Source organism: Monodelphis domestica, chromosome 2, assembly GCF_027887165.1.
Source record: "Monodelphis domestica isolate mMonDom1 chromosome 2, mMonDom1.pri, whole genome shotgun sequence".
NCBI classification, from domain to species: domain Eukaryota; kingdom Metazoa; phylum Chordata; class Mammalia; order Didelphimorphia; family Didelphidae; genus Monodelphis; species Monodelphis domestica.
In genome coordinates, this window is record NC_077228.1 from 318236843 (window position 1) to 318257840 (window position 20998).

The window sequence follows — 20998 nt, forward strand, 5'->3', positions numbered from 1 at the left end:
GCAATTTGGGATTGTACAAGGAAAGTTTCTAAAATGTTCATACCCTTTGATTCAGAGATTTTATTGATGTGCATATAGTATTTTACTAGGAGGTAAAAAAAGTCTTCACATATAAAAAATAATTACAGTAACTTGTTTTTAGTTGTAAATTGGAAAAAATGTTTTCTTTATATCAGTATGTCTTTTTATGTTTCTCTAATATTCATCATTTCTTACATTATAATATTCCATTACATTCTTCCTCACATCAAAATTCATTTAGATATTCACCAAATAATGGGTATTATCTTTTGTCTCCAGGTTATGTAAAAAGTACCCAAACTGACAAATGGACAAATAGATATTGTAAATAAATCCAATGTCAGAGAAAGAAATAGAACTAGTTATAAAAGGAAGGAAACCCAGACTTTAATAAGTTTACAGGATATTTCCGTTAAACTTCTAAACTTCAAAAGACAATTAGTGCACAAAACAGGATATATTTATAAAAATTAAGAAAGAAAGCATTCTTTCAAATATATGACATGTAGAATCTAATAGAAGGAAAATGCAAAGAAGTATAGGTTAATATAATTAATATCACTTTAGGAATTTTAAATAAGATATTTTCAAGCAGATAACAATAATTCATCCAAGAAAACATTCATTATGATCAAATAGAATTCATACCAAGGATACAAGGGTGATTAAAAGTAAGAAAACAATCAACATAGTTAAACATATTCAAAACTAAAATGTCTAAAATCAAAGGATTATTTTAACTCAATAGGTGAATCTTTGTCTTCCTGTATTCATTCTTTTCCAGACAGTTGTCTTTATTAATTTTCTTTCATTTATATTGTTTGGAGTGTAGTTGATAAGTCAAGTAATCTGTTCATACATCTTTTTTTTTGAAGGAATACTTCAAATACCACTCAACAATTAATCCATCTTTTTTGCTGCTTTTATAATCAAACTCAGGTGTCCTGAATAGGTCATTTGGAATCGCATTGTAAACTCGTATGTTTATGCAAACATTTACAGATTACACCACTTGATGAGAGGCCTTTTATAAAAAAGTAAAATAGTTAAATAAGTCTAATAATATAGTAACCTCTAAAAGTGCACAAAACATTTTCTACCTACAGACTTCTTCATTTCATCAGTCATTAGTTCAATTTCCTTTGCCTTGAATTATTTATTTGGAAGGTTGCAATATTTTTAAGGTTGTAATAATCATTTCTTTTAATCTCAGTATCCTCTTTTAATTAATTTGCTTGTGCTATAGACTTTTAACTGAATTTTCTTCTGCTTGAAATCTTTGGTTGTTTTAGCCCATTTTTCCCTTTCATTGACATTCTGTTGTTGTTTGATCATTTTAGTCATGTCTGACTCTTTGTGAACCTATTTGCAGTTTTCTTGGTAAAGATCCTGGAGTGGTCTGTCACTTTATTTTCTAGCTCATTTTATAGATGAGGAAATTGAGACAAATAGGGTTAAGTGACTTGCTCAGAGACACACAGCTTATAAGTGTGTGAGGTCAAATTTGATTTCAGGTCTTCTTGACTCCAAGGCCAGCTCTTTATCTACTGTACCTCCTAGAGTTTCTTTGAGAACAAGGTTGTGTTATGTGGATTTCAGTTTACTTTCTTTAAAGCTTATTGCAACTATGTGTGCTGGTGTCATACCCAATTCCACCTTCTTTACTTCTATGATTCCCTGTCTAACACTTTTCCTAGCATTTGAGAGAAAATGAGGTTTGTGTTTTGGGCAGAGATTTTTCAGCCTTTGGACTTCCTATCCTGGGCATTGAACCAAGCAGAGGAAAACATTTTTTTTTTCACATTTGATTCCTCCTCCCACTCCCTTCTACTAATAAACATTTTGGGACAAAATCAATGTCTGTTGCTTATTGCAGCAGAATGGCAGCCCTAATAGTCTATACAGCAGGAATCTTTTGTGAGTCTTTTAGCACTTGAAATTGACATAGGAATGTGATAAAAAAAATCTCTGCAGGAAGGAGACAGCTAGGTGGCTCAGTGGATTGAGAACCAGAACTAGGGATCTGAGGTGTTGGGTTCAAATCAGAACCAGAACTAGAGATATGAGGTGTTGGGTTCAAATCTGTTCTCAGATATTTCCTGGCTGTGTGATTGTGGGCAACTCACTTAACCACCTTTGCCTAGCCCTTACTGCTTTTCTGCCTTGGAAGCAATACACAGTATTGGTTAAAAGAAAATAAGGTTTTAAAACCAAAACAAAACCAAAAAATAGTCTGCATCAGAAAGGAAATCCTTGTATGAGTATCAGATCAGAACTTCATGAGTCAATTTATGTGAGTATGAAAGTTTGAAGAAGGGTCCTGAGTGAATGTCTTAAGGACTAAACGTCTCTAGTGTGGTCATAAAGTTTTAACTTGTTGGGTATGTTCTTTTTTTCCCTTTGGATTCAGCAAGAATTGCTTTATATGTGACATATATATATATATATTTTTCTTTTTTTAGTTAATGGGGTATAAAGAAAATATTTTGTCAAGTTTAAAAGAATTTTTTTGGTTATGTGATCCTGCATCCCTTTAGCTTTCTTCTGAATTTGTCTTTTTCTGTCAAGGAAATCCTTTCAGTCATTACATTCCAAAAGGCATGTTATTATTCTCAGGTTCTCATTCTCATGCCAAGTAATCATTTTTATCTTTTAATTTCTCATATTCCTCCCATTTTTTTCTACTCACAGATTTTCAACTAGACTATTGAAAGAATCTTCTAATTGTTCTTTCTGTATTATGCCTCTCCCTTCTACAATCCATCCATCATAAAGCTTATTTTCCTAAAGTACAGATCTGACTGTCATCCCTATTTGATCAACTTCAATGGCTTTGTATTGCCTTTTAAACTAAATATGAAGTCTATTATGTTTGACTATTCCTGTCCTTCCAAAATCTATGCTCAAGCCAAGCTGATCTTTCTTTTTGTCACATACTAGTCTCACTTCTGTGCACATTTGTATGCTTCACATTTGGACGATGGTCCTCTATCTCCATCTCTCCAGAATCCTTCATATCCTTTTAACACATCCCTAAAGTCACCTTCCACATGATGCCTTTATTGATACACTCAGAGACTAGTGATAAACTCCAAATTATCTAACATTTATTTTGTATTTATTCTTCTGTACATATTTTCAACATTCTACCACTAAAATGTAAACTTCCTAGAAAAAAGGACTATTTCATTTTTTGGTTATCTCTAACACTAGCATCTGAATCATAGCATTCAATAAATGCTTGTTGATAGATTGACTGTGTAGCAAAGAAGTTACAGAGTAGAAAAACCTGGAAATCTTGAGGTAAGGGCCTGACCTTAATGAGCATAGGCTATTTGTTCATGGTCAAATCATTTAACCATATAATGCCAACTGCCAACTTTAAAAAGTTATAAGCTGCATATTGGTAGAGGAAGCTCTTCCTCCAAGAAACTTCCTATACAAATAAAAGCACAGATCCTGTCAAAATAACAATAATGATCTTGATGATGATGACATGGATGATAATAATTATGCACATTTAAACAACAGTTTTCAAAACTCTTCCAATGTGACATTGATACCACAAGCATTATTAGCTCAATTCATAGCATAAGAAAATTAATATTTAATATGTTTTAGTAACATATCAAAATCATACAGTTATCAGGTATAATAGAACTGGGACATGAAGACTGACTTCTGACTTCAGAACCAACATGCTTTCCATTCAACTAAATATATATTAGTTTTTGAACAGGAATCTATCCTGTTTAACAGTTACCTGGATGGCCCTAATGACACATACTGCTGCCCTTCTGCTTAAGAATATTCAGTGACTGCCTGTTAGCTATGGGGTAGGGGAGGATTAAAAATTCTCTTTTTGGTAGGTAAAGCCCTTCACTGTCAGGATCAAATCTACTTTTCCATATTTATTTCACCTTTCTCTCTTAGTTTCTGGCAGCTTGATATTTTGGCTGCTTTTTGTATGCAATATTTAATGTCTTTGTTTCTCTGTTTTTGTACAGGCATCCATACTTCTTCCTTCTGAATCCTTAGCCTAGCTTAGATTCTATAACCTACAGGTAGAATTACTTAAAACCACAATCTCCACTTGTTAATATTGTACACTGCTCCCTCCTCCACCCTCACTGAAAAATTAGTTTGTAAAAACTTTGTAAATTCTTATTAATGTACATTTTTATTTTTGTATACTCTTATTTGTGTGGCAGTTCAGTAGAGTACTGGGCCTAGCCTCAGGAAGGCTATGACCTCATATGGATAATGTATATGATTCTGGGCAACTCATTTCATCTATACTTATCTCCATTTCCTTAAATGTAAAATGAGAATAATAATAGTACCTATTTCATAGGATTGATGTGAGGATAAAATAAGATAATGTTTGTAAAATATTACATAATAAGTACTAGATTCATGTTTATTCCCTTCCCTCCTATATACAGTATTATTGGGTAGATGGTTTTTGTTCTTTGATCCATCCTATTGACTTGAATATAAGTGTTTAATAAATATTTGTAGAAACTAATTGAAGAGCACAAAATCATAGATTTAAAGGTAATAGAAATCTCAATGATCATTTAATCTAATTCAGTAGAGAAACAAAGCAAAAGTCACCTTCAAAGGGAGTTGTTAATATATTTTTGGACCCAGGTTCTCTCATTTAAAGTCTCAGGCTCCTTTCACTATATAATTCCACATATGTTACTTGTAATATTGAGAGAACAATAAAGACCACTATGTACCATTCAGAATGAAAGTTTGCTGAGGAAGAGTAATTATTCAGACATTAAAATTTGTCATAAAAACTGCTTGATAAAAGAGCCCAGGACACCATCAATTCCTACTCTTGTCTCTTTATATTGAATTATTTAGATTCCACATTCATTTAAAACCATATAAGTTGCAGAAATTTTAAAAAAAATATCCCCTCAGACCTGTCCCTTTTATTCTTCTTTGGATTGGGTTATCATCATCAAAGTCAGTAGATCAGACACAGATATTCTACATAAATTCCTTTTAGTAGTTCTTGATGCTGACCTCCTTGAGGAAGTTAATTACAGGGTCAGAATGTCTATGGGGTTACTAGAGACAATGGCTTACCAGGAATATTTATTATCCACAAATCATCTGCTATAAATACACCTTACCACAATCATCATCAGGCTAGCTCAGTAGACTGCAATTTATGAAGGTTATGGGAAATAGTGTGAAGGGTGAAACACTTTATTAAGGGTGGCTTTCTTCTCTGACCTAGTCCTATGTTCCAACTTGAATATAAATGAACATATGTATACACTTTAGCAATTAGTATTGCTACTTTATAGGTTGTCTCTCAGTTTGTTACGGAGAGGTCATTATTAGTGTGAAAAGTTTTTTTTAAATAAATTTAGGAATTTCTCTATTCTTAATTGAGACCATCCACATTGAAAATTAATAAGAATTAATAAGGGGATTTCTAGGAATAAAGGAGAAATATAACTAAATCCAGTCTCTCTTTGTCTCTTTTCTTAGGAATAGCTGATGTAAAGCTTTCATCTTTTTCCTTCTAAAAAACAAAACAATTATATAAACTATTCACTATTTTAAGGGAAATCTTTTGAGTCTCTTTTTCTAAAAGCAACCATACTCCACTCCTTGCATCTTTTCTCCTTAATTGTAATTGCTGACAAATAACTCTACTGATCAGAATTTGTTTAATATGGAAAGTTAATAATATAATACAAACCTCTGTTGAAGTGGAAGTGAATGGAAGAAGAAAAATGTCTTCACTTTAAGAAATAGTCTTACAATACATCCAGGGCAAAAACTTTATTTTTCTATATATAGAGATCATAAGAAGTGTTGTAATGTACTGAAAACCCAGTGAAAAAATACCAAAGTTTATCATCTTTTTGTAGGATCTAATTTATCAATTCATGAGTTGATCATTCTAACATTTTAAAGCTGGTTGGATATAGATTGACAATTTGTTTCCTTTGCATAATATTACCCATAATAGCCATAGACACTGGCCCTAGCTCAGGGGAGGTGTGAGATGTTAATATTCATCGGGGGGGGGGGGGGGGGGGGAACTCAAATTATCTTACACCAAACAATTTGCTTGGAGTGAGATTCAGGAAACCCTCTTTATTTCCTTAACTCTCCTATTAAGGCTCTTTCAGTTGCCTGGTCTGCACCAGGGAGAGGGATAGCCAAGGGAGAAAAGAAAAGAGGGGAAAAATCAGGAAAGAGGAAATGAATGAAAATTCTTTTATTCAACTCCACCTGAAGCTAAAACGGTGCTTTCTTCTTTTGATGATTCCATTCCTTTTTCTTTCTTTCTTTCTTTTTTTTAATTTCCACTTTAAGAATCCTCCTCCCAACTCCATCTCTAAAATATTCTAACGATTCTTTTGGCAACTATAAACAAAGTTTGCAGGCAGAGAAACAACCAGGAGGCTAATAGCCTTTTGCAGCATTATTTGTAGTTATTCAATCAAATATTTCAGCAAGCGAGCTAAACAAGAGGCAAAAAAACATAATCTCGGCATAATCTATTCATTCGATGCATTTGCCATATTCCTCCCTCCTCTTCCTCTCACTTGTTTCCCCATATTCGACCTTTTACTAGGATAACTTGAGGCGTAATTAAAAAAAAAAAAAAAGTTCTGAGCCCATAGCCCCATAGCCATGATCCCATTGCCATGCAGAGAGCAATGCAAAGATGTCCAAAGCTGAGTAGCCCAAGCCCTGATCAGAACAAACCCGCTATGTAGCCGGAACAAATAAGATGTTAATTGCAGTCTCACAGAGAAAATTGCTATTGTTCCAGCCAGGGACAGGCAGCAGTTTGAAAGCTAGGATGATCACTCTCCTTAGAGTACTGTATCAATTAATCTGCATCGCAGGGCTCAACTGACAGCTCTTGGGGCTGCGACAGGTTTTTGCTAAGAGAGGGAGAAGATCAAGTGCTCCGTTTACTTCTCCCCTCTCCTTTTTCTCCTCCCACAACCCGCACCGTCCCCCCCACCCCCACCCCTTTCTCCCGCCCCCTTCTTTCAATCCCAATCTCCGAGTTTTTCTTACAGTAGGTCGCAACCAGTCCCTCTTGGTGGGAACCTAGGCTGGAAAAACCTCCCAGACGCAGAAACTAACGTTTGCAGGACGAACGTGCTCAGTTTTGAGTAGCCGTGACGTTCAGGCCCGGTTGGAGCACACTGGAGTCCCTCTGGCGGCCTCCCTCTTTCGCCTTTTCCGCCTCCCCATTCCCTGCCGCCCCCACTTCGCGCCCCCTGTCACCTCCCCATTTTCATTCTCATTCTCATTCTCATTCTCATTCTCATTCTCATTCCCATTCCCATTCACTCACTCACTCTCTCTCTCTCTCTCTCTCTCTCTCTCTCTCTCTCTCTCTCTCTCTCTCTCTCTCTATCTCTCTCTCTCTCTCTCTCTCTCTCTCTCATACACACACACACACACACACACACACACACACACACACACACACCATAGGCACACTGACACACACACACAAACACCACAGACAGACACCACTAAAGAAAGAGAGCACAGCGCCTGGGGAAGCGCACAGCAAGCTCGGGGAGAGCAGCCAAGCGCACCCATGCTGGAGAGGAGAGCGCAGCGCATTTGGACGCGCGCGCGCACCCTGAGATACTGGAAAAAAGCGAGAGCCCTCTTGCGCGCGCGCGAGCACACACACGCGCGCATACACACACACACACACACTCATACACACACAGAAGAGGGAGAGGAGAGCTCAAGCGCGCGCGCACACACAGACAGAGCTTTACTATCTCTCTCCCTCTCCCTCTCTCGACTCCCTCCTCACTCGGCATTCAAACAGCTTTCCGACATCATCAGCCAAGGATTTTTTTTTTCCTAGACGCTGTCCGTCCATCAGTACCTGAGGGGGGAGGAGGAGGAAGAGGAGGAGGGAGAAAAAAGGAACAAGAATAAGCCTGTTAATCTTATACCAATAAAATCCCACCAACCCAACAAACCCGCCTAAGCAGCAGCTCCAGCGCTTTTGAGTTCTCGCCTCGGCGTTTCCTTGACATCTTGGCTACTCGGGTTGTTGGGTTAGATTTGGTCAAACAAATCGTCGCTCTTAAGCCAGTTCCATTTTTTTCCCCTTGCAGTCTCTTGATTTGGGCTTTCCCACCCCCTCCGCTCTCCGTTTGGGAGGTTGGATTGAGTTGGATACGGCGCCAAGCTCTGGGTTCGCTGGAGGTTTTCTCTCTTCCCCCCTCCTTTTTTTTTTTTTTGCCCCTTCCTTTCCTTCTTGTGAATGTGCTTTTCTTTCTTTCTTCCTTTCTTTTCTTTTCTTTCTTTCTCCCCCCTCAATCCTGGTTTTGGAAGCTGAGCCGGGGAAAATGGGCAACGGTGATTCGGCCAGAAGGGGAGTCTCTCCATCACTGTTGTTGGGACGTGTGCCTGTGCTAGGCTCTTAGAGAAATAGCCTCCCTCAGCTTTCGGAGTGGAAGGTAAGGGGGTCTGGGGTATTCATTCTCCGTACCCATTACTAGGGATTATCGCCATAGACTTTGGAGCCTGGGATTTGGGGAGGGAACGAAAGAAGAGGCTTTGGCGGATTGAGAAACTGGGGGTGAGGGGGAAATAAACAAAAACAACCCCCTCACCTAATCATCTTCCCCCTCCCCCCCTAAAAAAAATCTCTGCATTTACTCATACGCTGCAGTTGAAAAGTTAGAGAAGTGTGTTTTGCGAGAGATCTGCTTCTTGGGGAGTCATTTCCAGAGAGACAGAGAAAATATGACGTTTGTGGGTGATTGGAGTAATTTTTATGAAGGGGGGTGGATTTTTAGGTTAATAGGAAGTTAAGATAAGGGAAGTCAGTGGATTTTGTAGTGGGGAAAAATGAGTGGAGTGATGGCGCCGTCTATGTTCGACAAAACTACAGTGTCACCTAGAAAATCAGTTTTAGGCATAGCTCAACTAAATGCCCCTTTGCTTTTCAGCAGGAGATCACTAACTAACTAAATAAATGACCTAATCTTAAGACTCTGATCGGTCTCCCCCCACTCCCCTTTCTTCGTTATTTCTTGAAGAGGAGAAGCAGGTGTTTTAATTGACCCTGCAGTCCTTCCTAGAGGCCATTCCAGTTATTCTTTTACTGGCATTAAGAACAAAATGAGATTTTGTGTACTGAGTCTTTTAAAAATCAAGAACAGTCTTCTGGGAGCTCGCCAGAGCAAACGCTGAAGTGAAATCAGGGCTGTTTTGCCAGGTTTTCTAATCGAGATGAGCAGAGCACTGCAGACATGGACCCGGGCACATTATGTGGAAGAAAAAGTCCGGGGGTTTCATTTGGAAGAGAAAGAAGACCTCTTTTTGAGTTGCAGATTATAAAATGAATCCTTTTTCATGGTTGGAATTCCTAATTTAGACACTTATTGTCACATTGGCTTTCAACGCCTACACTCTATCCTGTAGAATACTGCGCAGACCTGCATTGCCTGCAAAGTGCTACATGAAGAGAAGGAGATTATTCTCAGAATTTCCATTAACTTTCTTCCTTTTTAAAATGTTTAGATGTTTTGTAACTTCACTTCATCAAGAAAAAAAATGTTTTATTCACTGGGCTATATGTTTGGGAGGAAACAGTAGAGCCCGTGTTTTTGATAGCTCAGGCAGTTCTGGTGTTATTTTAAACTGCAGCTATAAAGAGGTTTAGAGTTGATGCTGTATTACCCATGTCAAGACCAAGAGTTTAAATTATAATCTGGAAAGCGCAGAGATCTCTTCAGGGACTTCAATCTGTCAATTTGTATGTGTGTGTGTATGCGTTGGTGTGCGTTATGCAATGGGAAGGAAGAAGCTTTTTTTCTTGGGTTGGGAGAAGAGACCCTAGGTAAAGCCAAGATTCAAAACTCTAACTGCCTCTGTCTGTCTCTGTTTACAGAACAGCGGAAGAGGCTGCAGTCTAAAGACTTTTAAAATTAACTTGGCATCACTTTTCTCAGCCCAGACACTAACTGGAAAACGAACTGTCAGTCATTTTTTAAAGGAAAACAAAAACTTCTTAAAGGTTAAAGCCGAAAATATTCAAGTTATTTTTGGATAACAACATACAGAGGTAAATATAATCAAGGTTATTTCTTATATTATGAAAAGTCTGGGTAAAATAACAGCAACAACAACAGAACAGGAAGGGTTTGGGGCCATTACTGGGAAGGGATCCATTCAATACCTGCAATGTGCTAAGATAGAAAATAAAAAATGTTTTTCATCTGTGATGTTCAAATCTCCAAATTATTGTAGATAAATCTAGATAAAAATACTAATTTAAAAAAAAGCATTTAAGAGCCTGAATCTAGTTCAATTAGTGTGATTCTGAGATTTTTTCCACTGACATCGCCTTTGGATACAGATACTAATACAGTGATCCACTTTATGTATCCCAAGAGGGCATGTCACATTGAAATGAATGTCTTTAAATCCTGGTTTTTAGTGGCATGTAAAAATAAGTTCTGTCTATGTACTTACCCACCTATGACTTTTGCTAAATAATATTTACAAAATTTGGAGGATACATATTGACACTTATGTTTTCTCACAGGAATTGATCATTACAGAGACCTTTGTATACCAGGTGGTCCTGCAAAGGCATGTAGACATATGGGAGATAATGTTCCATCTGCAACAAATAATAATTTGTGCATTTTAAAATTGCGGCTGTAATTTATCACAATTGCTTTGCACATTTAATAGTAAAGAAACAATTTAACGACAGCTGTTTCTAAATTTCCAGATTAGATTATGGGAGATGATATATTTCCCTGAACATTTTAGGGAGGGGAAAAACATGTAAATTGATTTTTGAAAATTTTAAACAATTGACCTTTAGTTGCACTTTGTGAAATCTATATATTTTATCTTAATTTTGTGGGAGGCAGGGATAGCTGCTAGATGAGTGAAGACATTCCTATTAATAATCTATTAAATCTTATTTTTAATTTGAATTTAGAGAATTAGACGATTGTGAATGGCCACGTGGTGGCGCTGTTCACACAGAATCGAACAAATTCCTTGCGTTATAAAATAAAAATTACCTGCCCTTCTTTTTGTAAAGGGTTTTAACTGAAATCTTGAAAACAGCTGGCCACAATATTGGAAGGAGTTTCTTTTTCAATGCATGCAGAATTACCTTTGCATTGTAATTTCATCCCCATTTTTACAGGCCAAATGACATAGGATGAAGGCTGTTCGTAATCTGCTGATTTATATATTTTCCACCTATTTCCTGGTTATGTTTGGATTTAATGCTGCCCAAGACTTCTGGTGTTCCACGTTGGTGAAGGGAGTCATTTATGGATCGTATTCTGTAAGTGAAATGTTTCCAAAAAACTTTACAAACTGCACTTGGACGCTGGAAAATCCAGATCCAACCAAATATAGCATATACCTGAAATTTTCCAAGAAGGACTTCAGCTGCTCTAACTTTTCTCTCTTGGCTTATCAGTTTGATCATTTTTCTCATGAAAAAATAAAGGATCTTTTAAAAAATAACCATTCTATAATGCAACTCTGCAATTCCAAGAATGCTTTTGTATTTCTACAGTATGATAAAAATTTTATTCAAATACGTCGGGTATATCCAATTGAATTTCCAGGATTACAGAAAAGAGGAGATGAAGATGAAAAATCTTTTTTTGAGTTTTTGGTTTTGAACAAGGTGAGCCCAAGCCAGTTTGGTTGCCATGTATTATGCACTTGGCTGGAGAGCTGCTTAAAATCTGAAAATGGGAGAACGGAGTCGTGTGGGATCATGTACACAAAATGCACCTGTCCTCAGCATTTAGGGGAATGGGGAATAGACGACCAGTCTCTGATGTTGTTAAATAATGTGGTGCTTCCCCTCAATGAGCAAACTGAGGGCTGCCTCACCCAGGAGCTGCAAACCACCCAGGTCTGCAATCTTACCAGGGAAGCCAAGCGCCCACCAAAAGAAGGTAAGTGCAGAGAAAATAGGGTTTGAGGGGTCAGCAAGTTGAAGTGAGAAGGGAGATGCTTAGAAAATGTAAAAAAGGTTTTATGTCAAGCCCAGGTCTCCTTTTTACTACTTCTAGTTTTCTGCTGTATTTGGATTCCTCTGATTTGAGCCTAGGTCCAAGGAAATGAAGGTCTTTATTGATTTGAGATCTGGGAAACATGGAGGTGGGAGGGAGAGAGCAAGTTTGATTAGAATGAAACATACCCACAGAGACCTTTAAAGGCACTTGGAAACTGAAATGAAATGAGAGGTACCCCAAGCTTGGTGAACACATCCAGAGGTATCTTTTGGTGTCTGCACATATAAAGGAGAGTCTCTGTCAGTTCCAAACCATTCCTTGAGTGTACTGACTGCCCAAGAGATAGTCACAGGTTGGAAGCCAAATCATAATTTTGGCCTTAGAAGTGAGGAAGTAGATGGGGAAGGCAAGCAAGGAGTGACGGAAGATGCAGAATCCCTTGAACCAGATCTTTAGAAAAAAAATTTCTTTAACCCTTTCCTTTTGGGCCCTTCTTCTGTCACCCCAAACCTCCCCAAAGAATAAAAAGGGGAAAAAAGTTATAAAGCTAATACAGAATGGTGAAAAACGACATAATTCAATATTGAATTCCATTTCCATCTTAAAAATCAAGACAGGAGGAGCAATGGCATAGATCTATGATTTTATTTGAGATGCTTTGCACCAGGAACCCCCCCATGCTCTCTGGTCCTTAAGGAGAGGCCCACGTGGGACTCAGTTGGAAGCACAAGCTCACTGTGTCGCAATGGCTGTGAAGTCACATGTTTTAGGGAGCAGAGGGATGGGTGGGAGGAAGGGGCTCAATTAAAGCACACATGCAAATTGATTGCCCTGCCACCCCCACTGGACTTTTAGTTAGTAGGATTATTGTTGTATGATGAGAACTAGCAGACTTTTATTAGACCTACTGCAAAGGGGTTCTGCCCTGGCTTCTGATCCCCTGTTGATCCGCACAAAGAGAGAGGGAGAATGTCAGAGATGGGCTGGTTGGAAAGGCAGAGTGTAACGGAAATGCAGAGGGAGGAGATAAAGTGCAGGAGTGATTTATAGCCTTCTTTCAGTTCCTACCAGGCACTCTCCATAGAGGTTTTGAAGCTGTGGATTATGTGAAACAAGTGATTTGGGGAATGGAGGTAGAGGGGATCCCATGGACAGCAAAGAAGGAAATAGATCCCCCTTTGGGAAGTTCCTGGATGTGTTTCAGCTCTGTGAGGGTAGTGATGTTATATGTTTGGGCCTGCTCCCCCATCCTGCAGTGGGAGAGAGAGTGTGTTGATTTTTTATTCAGGAAATGTTTTCTGATTGCCACAAAGATCCTTGTCTGTGGAAAGGGACAGCCAAGTTCCAGTCCCTCTTTCCTCCCCTCCCCCCAAACAGAAGTTGTCTTTGTGGCCAATATAAAATTGACACGTTGTTAAGAGAATTTCCTTTAAGGCCAGCCAAGGCTTTGTGAGAGGAAAAGCTGAACTTGCTTCAAGCTATTCCTCTGCTAGAGGCACTTTGGGGGATGGGGACTGCTGAAGGAAGATGGAGCTGGGGAAGGAGATGTACTTGGTAGCCATACAGACTAATGGGCAGTGTGGGGTGTGTGTGTATAGGGGCACTTTAAGAGTTCCACAGGTTGTTGTTTCACTAATAACTGTGAATGAAGAAAACAAAGTGATTTTAAATTACAGGAGTTCTTTTCTCTGGTAAAATTCCCAGAGAAGCACTTGCAACTGCAGGGATGGTATTTAACACCATTTAAAACTAATTAGTGTCCCTTAGAATAAGAAACTACTACACACACACACATACACACAGAGACAAACACACACACACACACACACACACATACACAGGCATATAAAATGCCTAGGTAGAAGAATCTGGTTGCATAAAACAATTAGGCACTGGGGGGGGAAGGGTGAATGTTCCCCCCCAAAAAACCCAGAAAATCCATATTCATTAATAGTTCCAAATCTTCATATTTTAATTCATCCCTGAAGAGAATGAGTCACAAGTCCACTTCCTTCATGCTAATGCCCTTGAAAGGAAGCAGCTGACAAGGGAAGTTGCTCTATGTACAACAAGCATGATATACAAAGAATTTGCTGGTCATGATTAAGAGTCATGAATGAAGGTAGTTCTAGGATTAGAGGAAGTATACTGGCTTGACTAACATTTTTAGTAAATGAATAATTCAGTTAGTTCACAGCTAGTCCATGGTTAGAAGACTGACAATTTCTATTCTCTGTGCATAATGAACTGGAAAAAATGGGCAAGGGATGTTTCCATGAAAACAGCAATGATGGTGGTCAGACAAGTAACATCATAAGAGAACTGAATAATTGAACAGAACAGTTTTTGGGCAAACACTTATTTGGATCAGTGACCAAGTACACTATCTATTCTCTGAATTTAGATCTTAAGCCTTCTTTAATCTTTTTAGGCTACCTGAATCAGAATAAAAAGTGTGAACAAGAAGACACTCATAATATACTTATGAACTGTTGTGTTTTGCTAGTCATTTGTTAAAAGGTTATATGCTGTGTTTCACACAACAGGCTGAGAGGAGATTTCATTAGTTGCTACAATGAAAGCTAAGGAGTAAGAAAGTCAGATTGACTTTAAAAGGGTTAAATAATGTTCAAAATATATTTCTAACAGTAAATGACTAATAAAGAGATTTATAGGGGAATGATTTCATTCTACTCCAATCAAAGTTCAATCCATATCTTCCTATTTTTGTTTTCTATCATTTGTAGCTTCAGTTTCTACCAAATTATCTTCACAGAATATGATAATGTAATGCATAATTTTAAAATTGAGACTTCAAACCATCAATATCTTCATTTTGCCTTGATGTATTTTCTGTTCTTTAGAATTACAAGTCGAGATAATAAATGATACATGTATTAAATAATCAGCTTTGTACTTCTAGTAAGCCCTGATGGCTTATAGTCAACTGAAAAACTATTTCAGAGTTCACAAGTATACAATGATGTAGGGATATGTATGTTATCATGACAAGGACCAATAATGATGCATTGCATAGGTAGGTCTGTTTTGATAAAACATTTACATTTAGTAGTAATAATTAAATTTTTTGCAAATATGCAAATTCAAAACAAAATCAACAGCTGAATCTTATTAATTTTGTCTTTTGGATAACTAGTCATTTTTTTATCAAGAATACCAAATATTCTTATGGAAGAATATGAAAACTGTCCTGAGACCATAATTTTCTTATAATTATTTTTAATAAAATATTAATCTAATAACAGTTTGTATATTGGATTAGTATAAGGAAATGAAAATTCATTAGTTTTATAATGAAGCTGAGAATTTCAAAAACTTGTTTATGACATGAACTATTTGGATCATTCTACAGATACATGGTTGAGAAACTGTTATGTTTATATGGTTTTTAAGTTGTCTTTAATTCATAATTTAGAGTTTCTGTCCAGCATGTATATTATGGGACCCCAATTTTTCTTCTTTACATGAAATAATTAAAATCTGTGATTCAATGACATAAACCTCTTTTATTCTGCCTAGTGTTCTATTCTCGGGTATTCTTCAGGTATCTCTTAAACAAAAATCACTATAGAATAAGTAGATTTGGCTACAAGTTCCCTCAAATAAAATTAGTTAACTTAATATTCAAAACTGACAAGTGGAATAACTGGACCTGATGCAGAAGAACTTCCTCCATTTTTTAATGCCCATGCCTACATTGAAGTGCATTTTCTCTTTTTAAAGATAAATCAAACCAATATGACAAAGCTTTTACACTACACTTCATTATTATTATTTCAGATTTCTAATTTTTGAAAGATCATAATAAACTAGGTTGTACAAGAAAATAAGGGTACTGGTAGAATGAAGGTCAAAATTACTTATTAAGAGTATAAACTTACCACCCTGGATTTCAAGTCAGAGGTTCTTAGTTGGAATCCAGACTCTGCTACTAGCATGTGACCTTGGACAAGTGACTTAACCTCTTTGGGCCTCAATTTCCTCATTAGTAAAATGAAAGAATTGAGACAGGTCATCTATAAATCTTTTATGGCTCTCAATCTTAGAATACTGTGACCTAATATACCCTTATTTGTTTTTTTAAAAACCCTTACCTTCTGTCTTATAATCTGACTGTGTATTTATTCAAAGGCAGAAGAGTGGTAAGGGCTAGGCAATGGGGGTTAAGTGACTTGTCCAGTGTCACAAAGCTGGGAAGTGTCTGAGGCCAGATTTGAACCTAGGATCTCCCATCTCTAGGTCTGGCTCTCAATCCACTGAGCCACTCAGCTGCTCCCTCCATTATTTGCTATTAAAAGAGCTCCTTGGATAAAATAGTTGTCTAATTGTATCTCATTCATTTCTAGGATTACTGGACATATTTGTTTTTCTTGCCATCTTTGGGGTGTTTGTGTATATATTCATATACATATGTGAATACGTGTATGTATGTACACACATATAATGTATATATCAATATCTTTATAAACATATTCAATGAATGTTTTTATGTACCTATGTACCCATATGTGCATGTATATTCATTATCCCCCACAAATATATGTGTGTGTGCATATATATTCACATATGTGCATAACTATATAAAAATGTAAGCAGGAAGCCTACATAAGTGTGTATATTGTTTGACCTATATGTCATCCTCCATATATATGTACACATACAAATAAACATATCTACATTCAATGTCAGAGTTTCTGTCTCTCTCTGCCTCGCTATCTCTCTGTCTCTGTCTCTCTGGCCCTGTATCTCTGTCTCTCTGTCTCTATACCTTACTTCACCCCTTCCTGGACATAGCTTCCTTCCCTAAACTGAAAAAGGTACGGGACACAAGAGAAATAGATATGAATGGGTTTAATTCAAACCAGTTGAAAATAACCAAGTCTGAAAAAGTAGCTTATTCTTGAGTTGAGGTGTATATTCCAAGCCTGTAATTTCTTCATTGGGAAAACTTCTGTGAAAAATCTAGCCAGTGATGCAAATAGGTGATTTATTTGTTAGAGTTTTAGAGAATTGCTTGTGTCCTTGAGAAATTAAAAGACTTGCTCATTGACACAAAGTCAAATCAAGCCATCAAGCATTTATTAAGTGCCTACTGTGTGCTGGGCACTATGCTAAGTTCCAGGGATACAGAGAAATGCAAAAAGGGTCCCAAACTTTAATGAACCCTTGACCAAATGGGAGAGACAACATGCAAACAATTATGTACCAATATATATTGCTGATAATCACAAATGGAAGGTACTATTATTAAGGGGAACTTGGATAATCTTCTTGGAGATGATGGAATTTTAGCATAGATTTGAAGAAAATAGGAAAAGTCAAGAGTCAAGAGTTGTACCTGGAGAGAATTCCATGCATGGAGGATATCCAGAGAACAAAACTAGTATGTGTCAAAGGCAGGTCTTGGGCATGGTTTCATTTCATTCAGGCTGGCACTACTCTTTATTTTTAGAACTGGACCACTTATTTTTTCTTAAAGTCTGATTGAAAAGTTTTTGGGGTGGAGGAGTATATTCAAAACCTATAATTTATTCCTTATGGGAGCTAACCTCTATGGAATACTGTATCTCATATCATTGCTATTAAGGTTTATAGGCTATGCAGAATAATTAATATGATTCAAAATGGCAGAAGGGAAAACACTGAGATATATTTCTTGACTTTATGCAAACCATTCATCTCAGTTTTTATTCTAATGAAACCAGTTTTTGAACCTGATGCCAGTTAGAGACTTGTTGGTGAAACCACTTACAAAGCAAAAGGAATATTTATGTAAGAAATCCCTGAGGCTAATGATTATTTTAAGTATCCATATACTGATTTGGGGTGTGGAGATGATGACAGGCTATTATAGGCTAGAAGAACTTTGAGTACTACTCTGGCAACAATCTGAGTCTCCTGAGGACCAGTCATCCTAGGCAGTCTCCATTAGATTTGAACATGTCAGCTGGCCTATGACAAAAGACATACACATATATAAAATGCATAATATATGCATAAATACATTATATATAGCATATTACATATATGCATATATGTATCTTAATGTACTTGCATGTAGTTTACTTATTTATTAGTCCCTTGATGGGACCTTTGCGTCCTCAACATATACCACTGAACAATATAAATTTAACTGGTTATTGAATTGAATATGAGTAATTTGAGTCCTGAGAAAGGAAGGCATAAAGGAAAAAAATTCAAATCTTGTCTTCCACAGCTTTAAGAAAACATATAACAGGTATACAGAATCTCTTATAGAGAGAACAGGAAAAGAATGTATGGTTCAGTGCTTCCATTATCTACCTTTAGGATCAAAGGATCATAGGATTTAGAGATGTAGGGACCTTGAACATGACCTATGAATTTACAGTGATGAAAGGGAAAGAAGAAAGGAATGGTGAAAAGACAATGTTTTTCTTCTCCTTTTTTGCTACTTAAAATGTTACCATATATTTCAGGTCTTGGATTATCTTCATAGAGGGCATTAAAATATCTAAACATTTATTATATGTACTAGGTTATTTTATAGATACTAACACAAAAATAAAAGAGTAAAATGGTCATTCCAGTTTAACTATGTGAGTGTCTAAGTCTGAAAGACCTCAGATAATAACTAAAGTTAATGTATTTCTGATCAGTTTTCTTTTCAAAATAATTCCAGGATTTTATCTTAGCATACCATTTTGAATTCAACTTGGAAAAATTTATCTGTTTGTTACAATTGCATATGAAATCAATTTCTTTGTTAATCAGTGTTTTGGGAGATACCAACTTCCATACAAATAATTTAAGCTTCTGTGAACTACATTTAATCCTTTAAAAGGTGAAGTTGGTAAATATTTAACACTGTAAGTATACCAAAGTAGACAAAACTTGTGTAAACATAGAGTGAGATCTCTTTAAGAAGATAGGTATAAAGATAGGTAATTCAGATAGAAAGATAGATTGGACTTTCAGAATATACTATTTTCCCTACTCTTGATAGACAAGATTGATATTAAGTCCACTTGCAACTCTTTTTCTGTTGCTACAGTACTTTAAATTTTAATTATATACCCACTCTCAGGAAAATCATATGGTGATTTCACAATGGTTGAATTTGCTTTAAAAAATAAGGTTAGGTTTGTGACATTTCATTCTATAAGTTGTTTTCATTATGAAAAAATCTAAATTAAAATTTCATATTTTTAAAATTTGAAATTTAAATGGCATTATTTATTTTAAAATGTAAACACTAATAATATAAGAAGTCTACCAATACTTATTTGTATTCACTGTTAAATATATATATATTTATATATATATATATAAATTATATATACATATATATTTATATATATTTATATAATATATACACACACATATATGGAGAGAGATTATAAATATACATATTATAAATGCTTATATTATACACAGGCCATTTAGGAAGCTATACTCTTTTGTACTTAGAACAGTGATTATTAAACAAAAATGGATCATAACTCCTTTGACTGTTTAGTTAATTCAATAACCCTTTTCTTCAGAATGCTTTTGAATACATAAAATAAAACACAAAGTACTACAAAGGGAACATTATATTGAAATAGTTGTGAGTTTTAAAAAAATAATAGACCTCAGATTATGAGGAATATATGATTGAAAGATTATAAGTCAATTTAAAGATAGGCTTGAGATATTTTTGAAAAGCAGTAAAAGTTAGGGGCTCATAGTTTACAGACTAGTAAGTTTTTTTTAAAAGAGTAGATAAATTATTTTGCATTATTTTGAAATGTTAACTTCAGGTGTGATGCTAATATATAATGCACCAAAATGAGAAAATATTAAATAAATCAACAATGCCAGTAGTTTTCTTTTGTGCAGCACTGAAAATACCTCAAATAATAGCCATGAAAATGAAAACAACTTTGTATCTAAGTAGTGAATGTGAAGAAGAATTTTAAAGGTTTAACAAATTTAATATTATATTGAATAAACATTTATTGAATTCCTACTACATATAAGAGACAGTATTAGAGAAGCTAAGAAAGTGGGGAAACAGACCTCAGGAATCCTACTAATATATTCTGATAGAGATATGACATTTACAGAAATTAGTATAATAAAATGTAAAAAGTGAAATTGTACCAAAAGGCAAAATGTTCTAGAAATATTTGAGAAAAGGAAAAAGCACTAACACCTTAAATTATCAGGAAAGGCTACCAAGAGGCATGATACTTGCTGAACTTCAAAGGTACAGTAAGGATTCTAAGAGGTGTAGATAAGGAGGAAGCATTTTAGAGAATTGGAACATGCCTGCAACTGCAAAGCTAAGAAGTGTTTATCAAGTTAGCAAAGCTAGTGGGCCCATCTGTGAACTGTGAAGTGAAGTGATGTAATACACAAGGCTAGATAGGTAGGGTAAAGCATATTATGGATAACCTCTTTTTTTGCTAGACTGTGGAGTTGTTACTTTTTTTGTACAAATATACTGCTTCTATCTTACAGAAGATATTCTTAAATATATTATTGTTTTTTATTTGAGTATGAGTTTTTGTCCAATAATAGAAAGAGGACTCTGGTTTGAAATGGACAAAGTATCTTCAGCAAATGAGTGTGTAGATAGTGTTAATTTATTATCCAAATGAGATTTTTGCAGCTTTAGTGATTAAAAATATTTTCAAAGCTTCTTTAATCTTTTTATCTATTTCCTGCCACTTAATATTCCCAAATTTAATTACATGTGATTTAAAACATTTATGAGAGCCTATTAGATGTAATATATAGTTTGCATAGTGGTTAGAGTACAAGGATTTAGACATGAAGATGTGAGTTGAAATTCAACTCCAAGTACTTATTAGCTGTGTGAATCCAGGCAAGTCACTTAGCCTCTATTGCCTCAGTTCCTTCTCCTGTAAAATGGGGATAACATCTATCTCCCAGAG

The 20998-nt window shown here is 36.0% G+C and overlaps 1 protein-coding gene across 4 annotated transcripts in view; it reads left to right on the forward strand.

Moving 5' to 3' along the window:
- Positions 1–7118: 7118 nt before the first annotated feature.
- The window catches only part of ADGRB3 (adhesion G protein-coupled receptor B3), a 954807-nt gene continuing 940927 nt past the window's right edge, over positions 7119–20998 (forward strand). The window contains exons 1-3 of one of the 4 annotated variants that reach the window (XM_001365288.4): positions 7119–8507; positions 9947–10120; positions 11225–11996. In XM_001365288.4, the coding sequence (XP_001365325.1) occupies positions 11240–11996 (757 nt within the window). In that variant the 5' untranslated portion in view covers positions 7119–8507; positions 9947–10120; positions 11225–11239. The remainder of the gene's footprint in view (positions 8508–9946; positions 10121–11224; positions 11997–20998) is intronic. The other 3 variants (XM_007484165.3, XM_056818441.1, XM_007484166.3) reach the window with 3 other exon arrangements.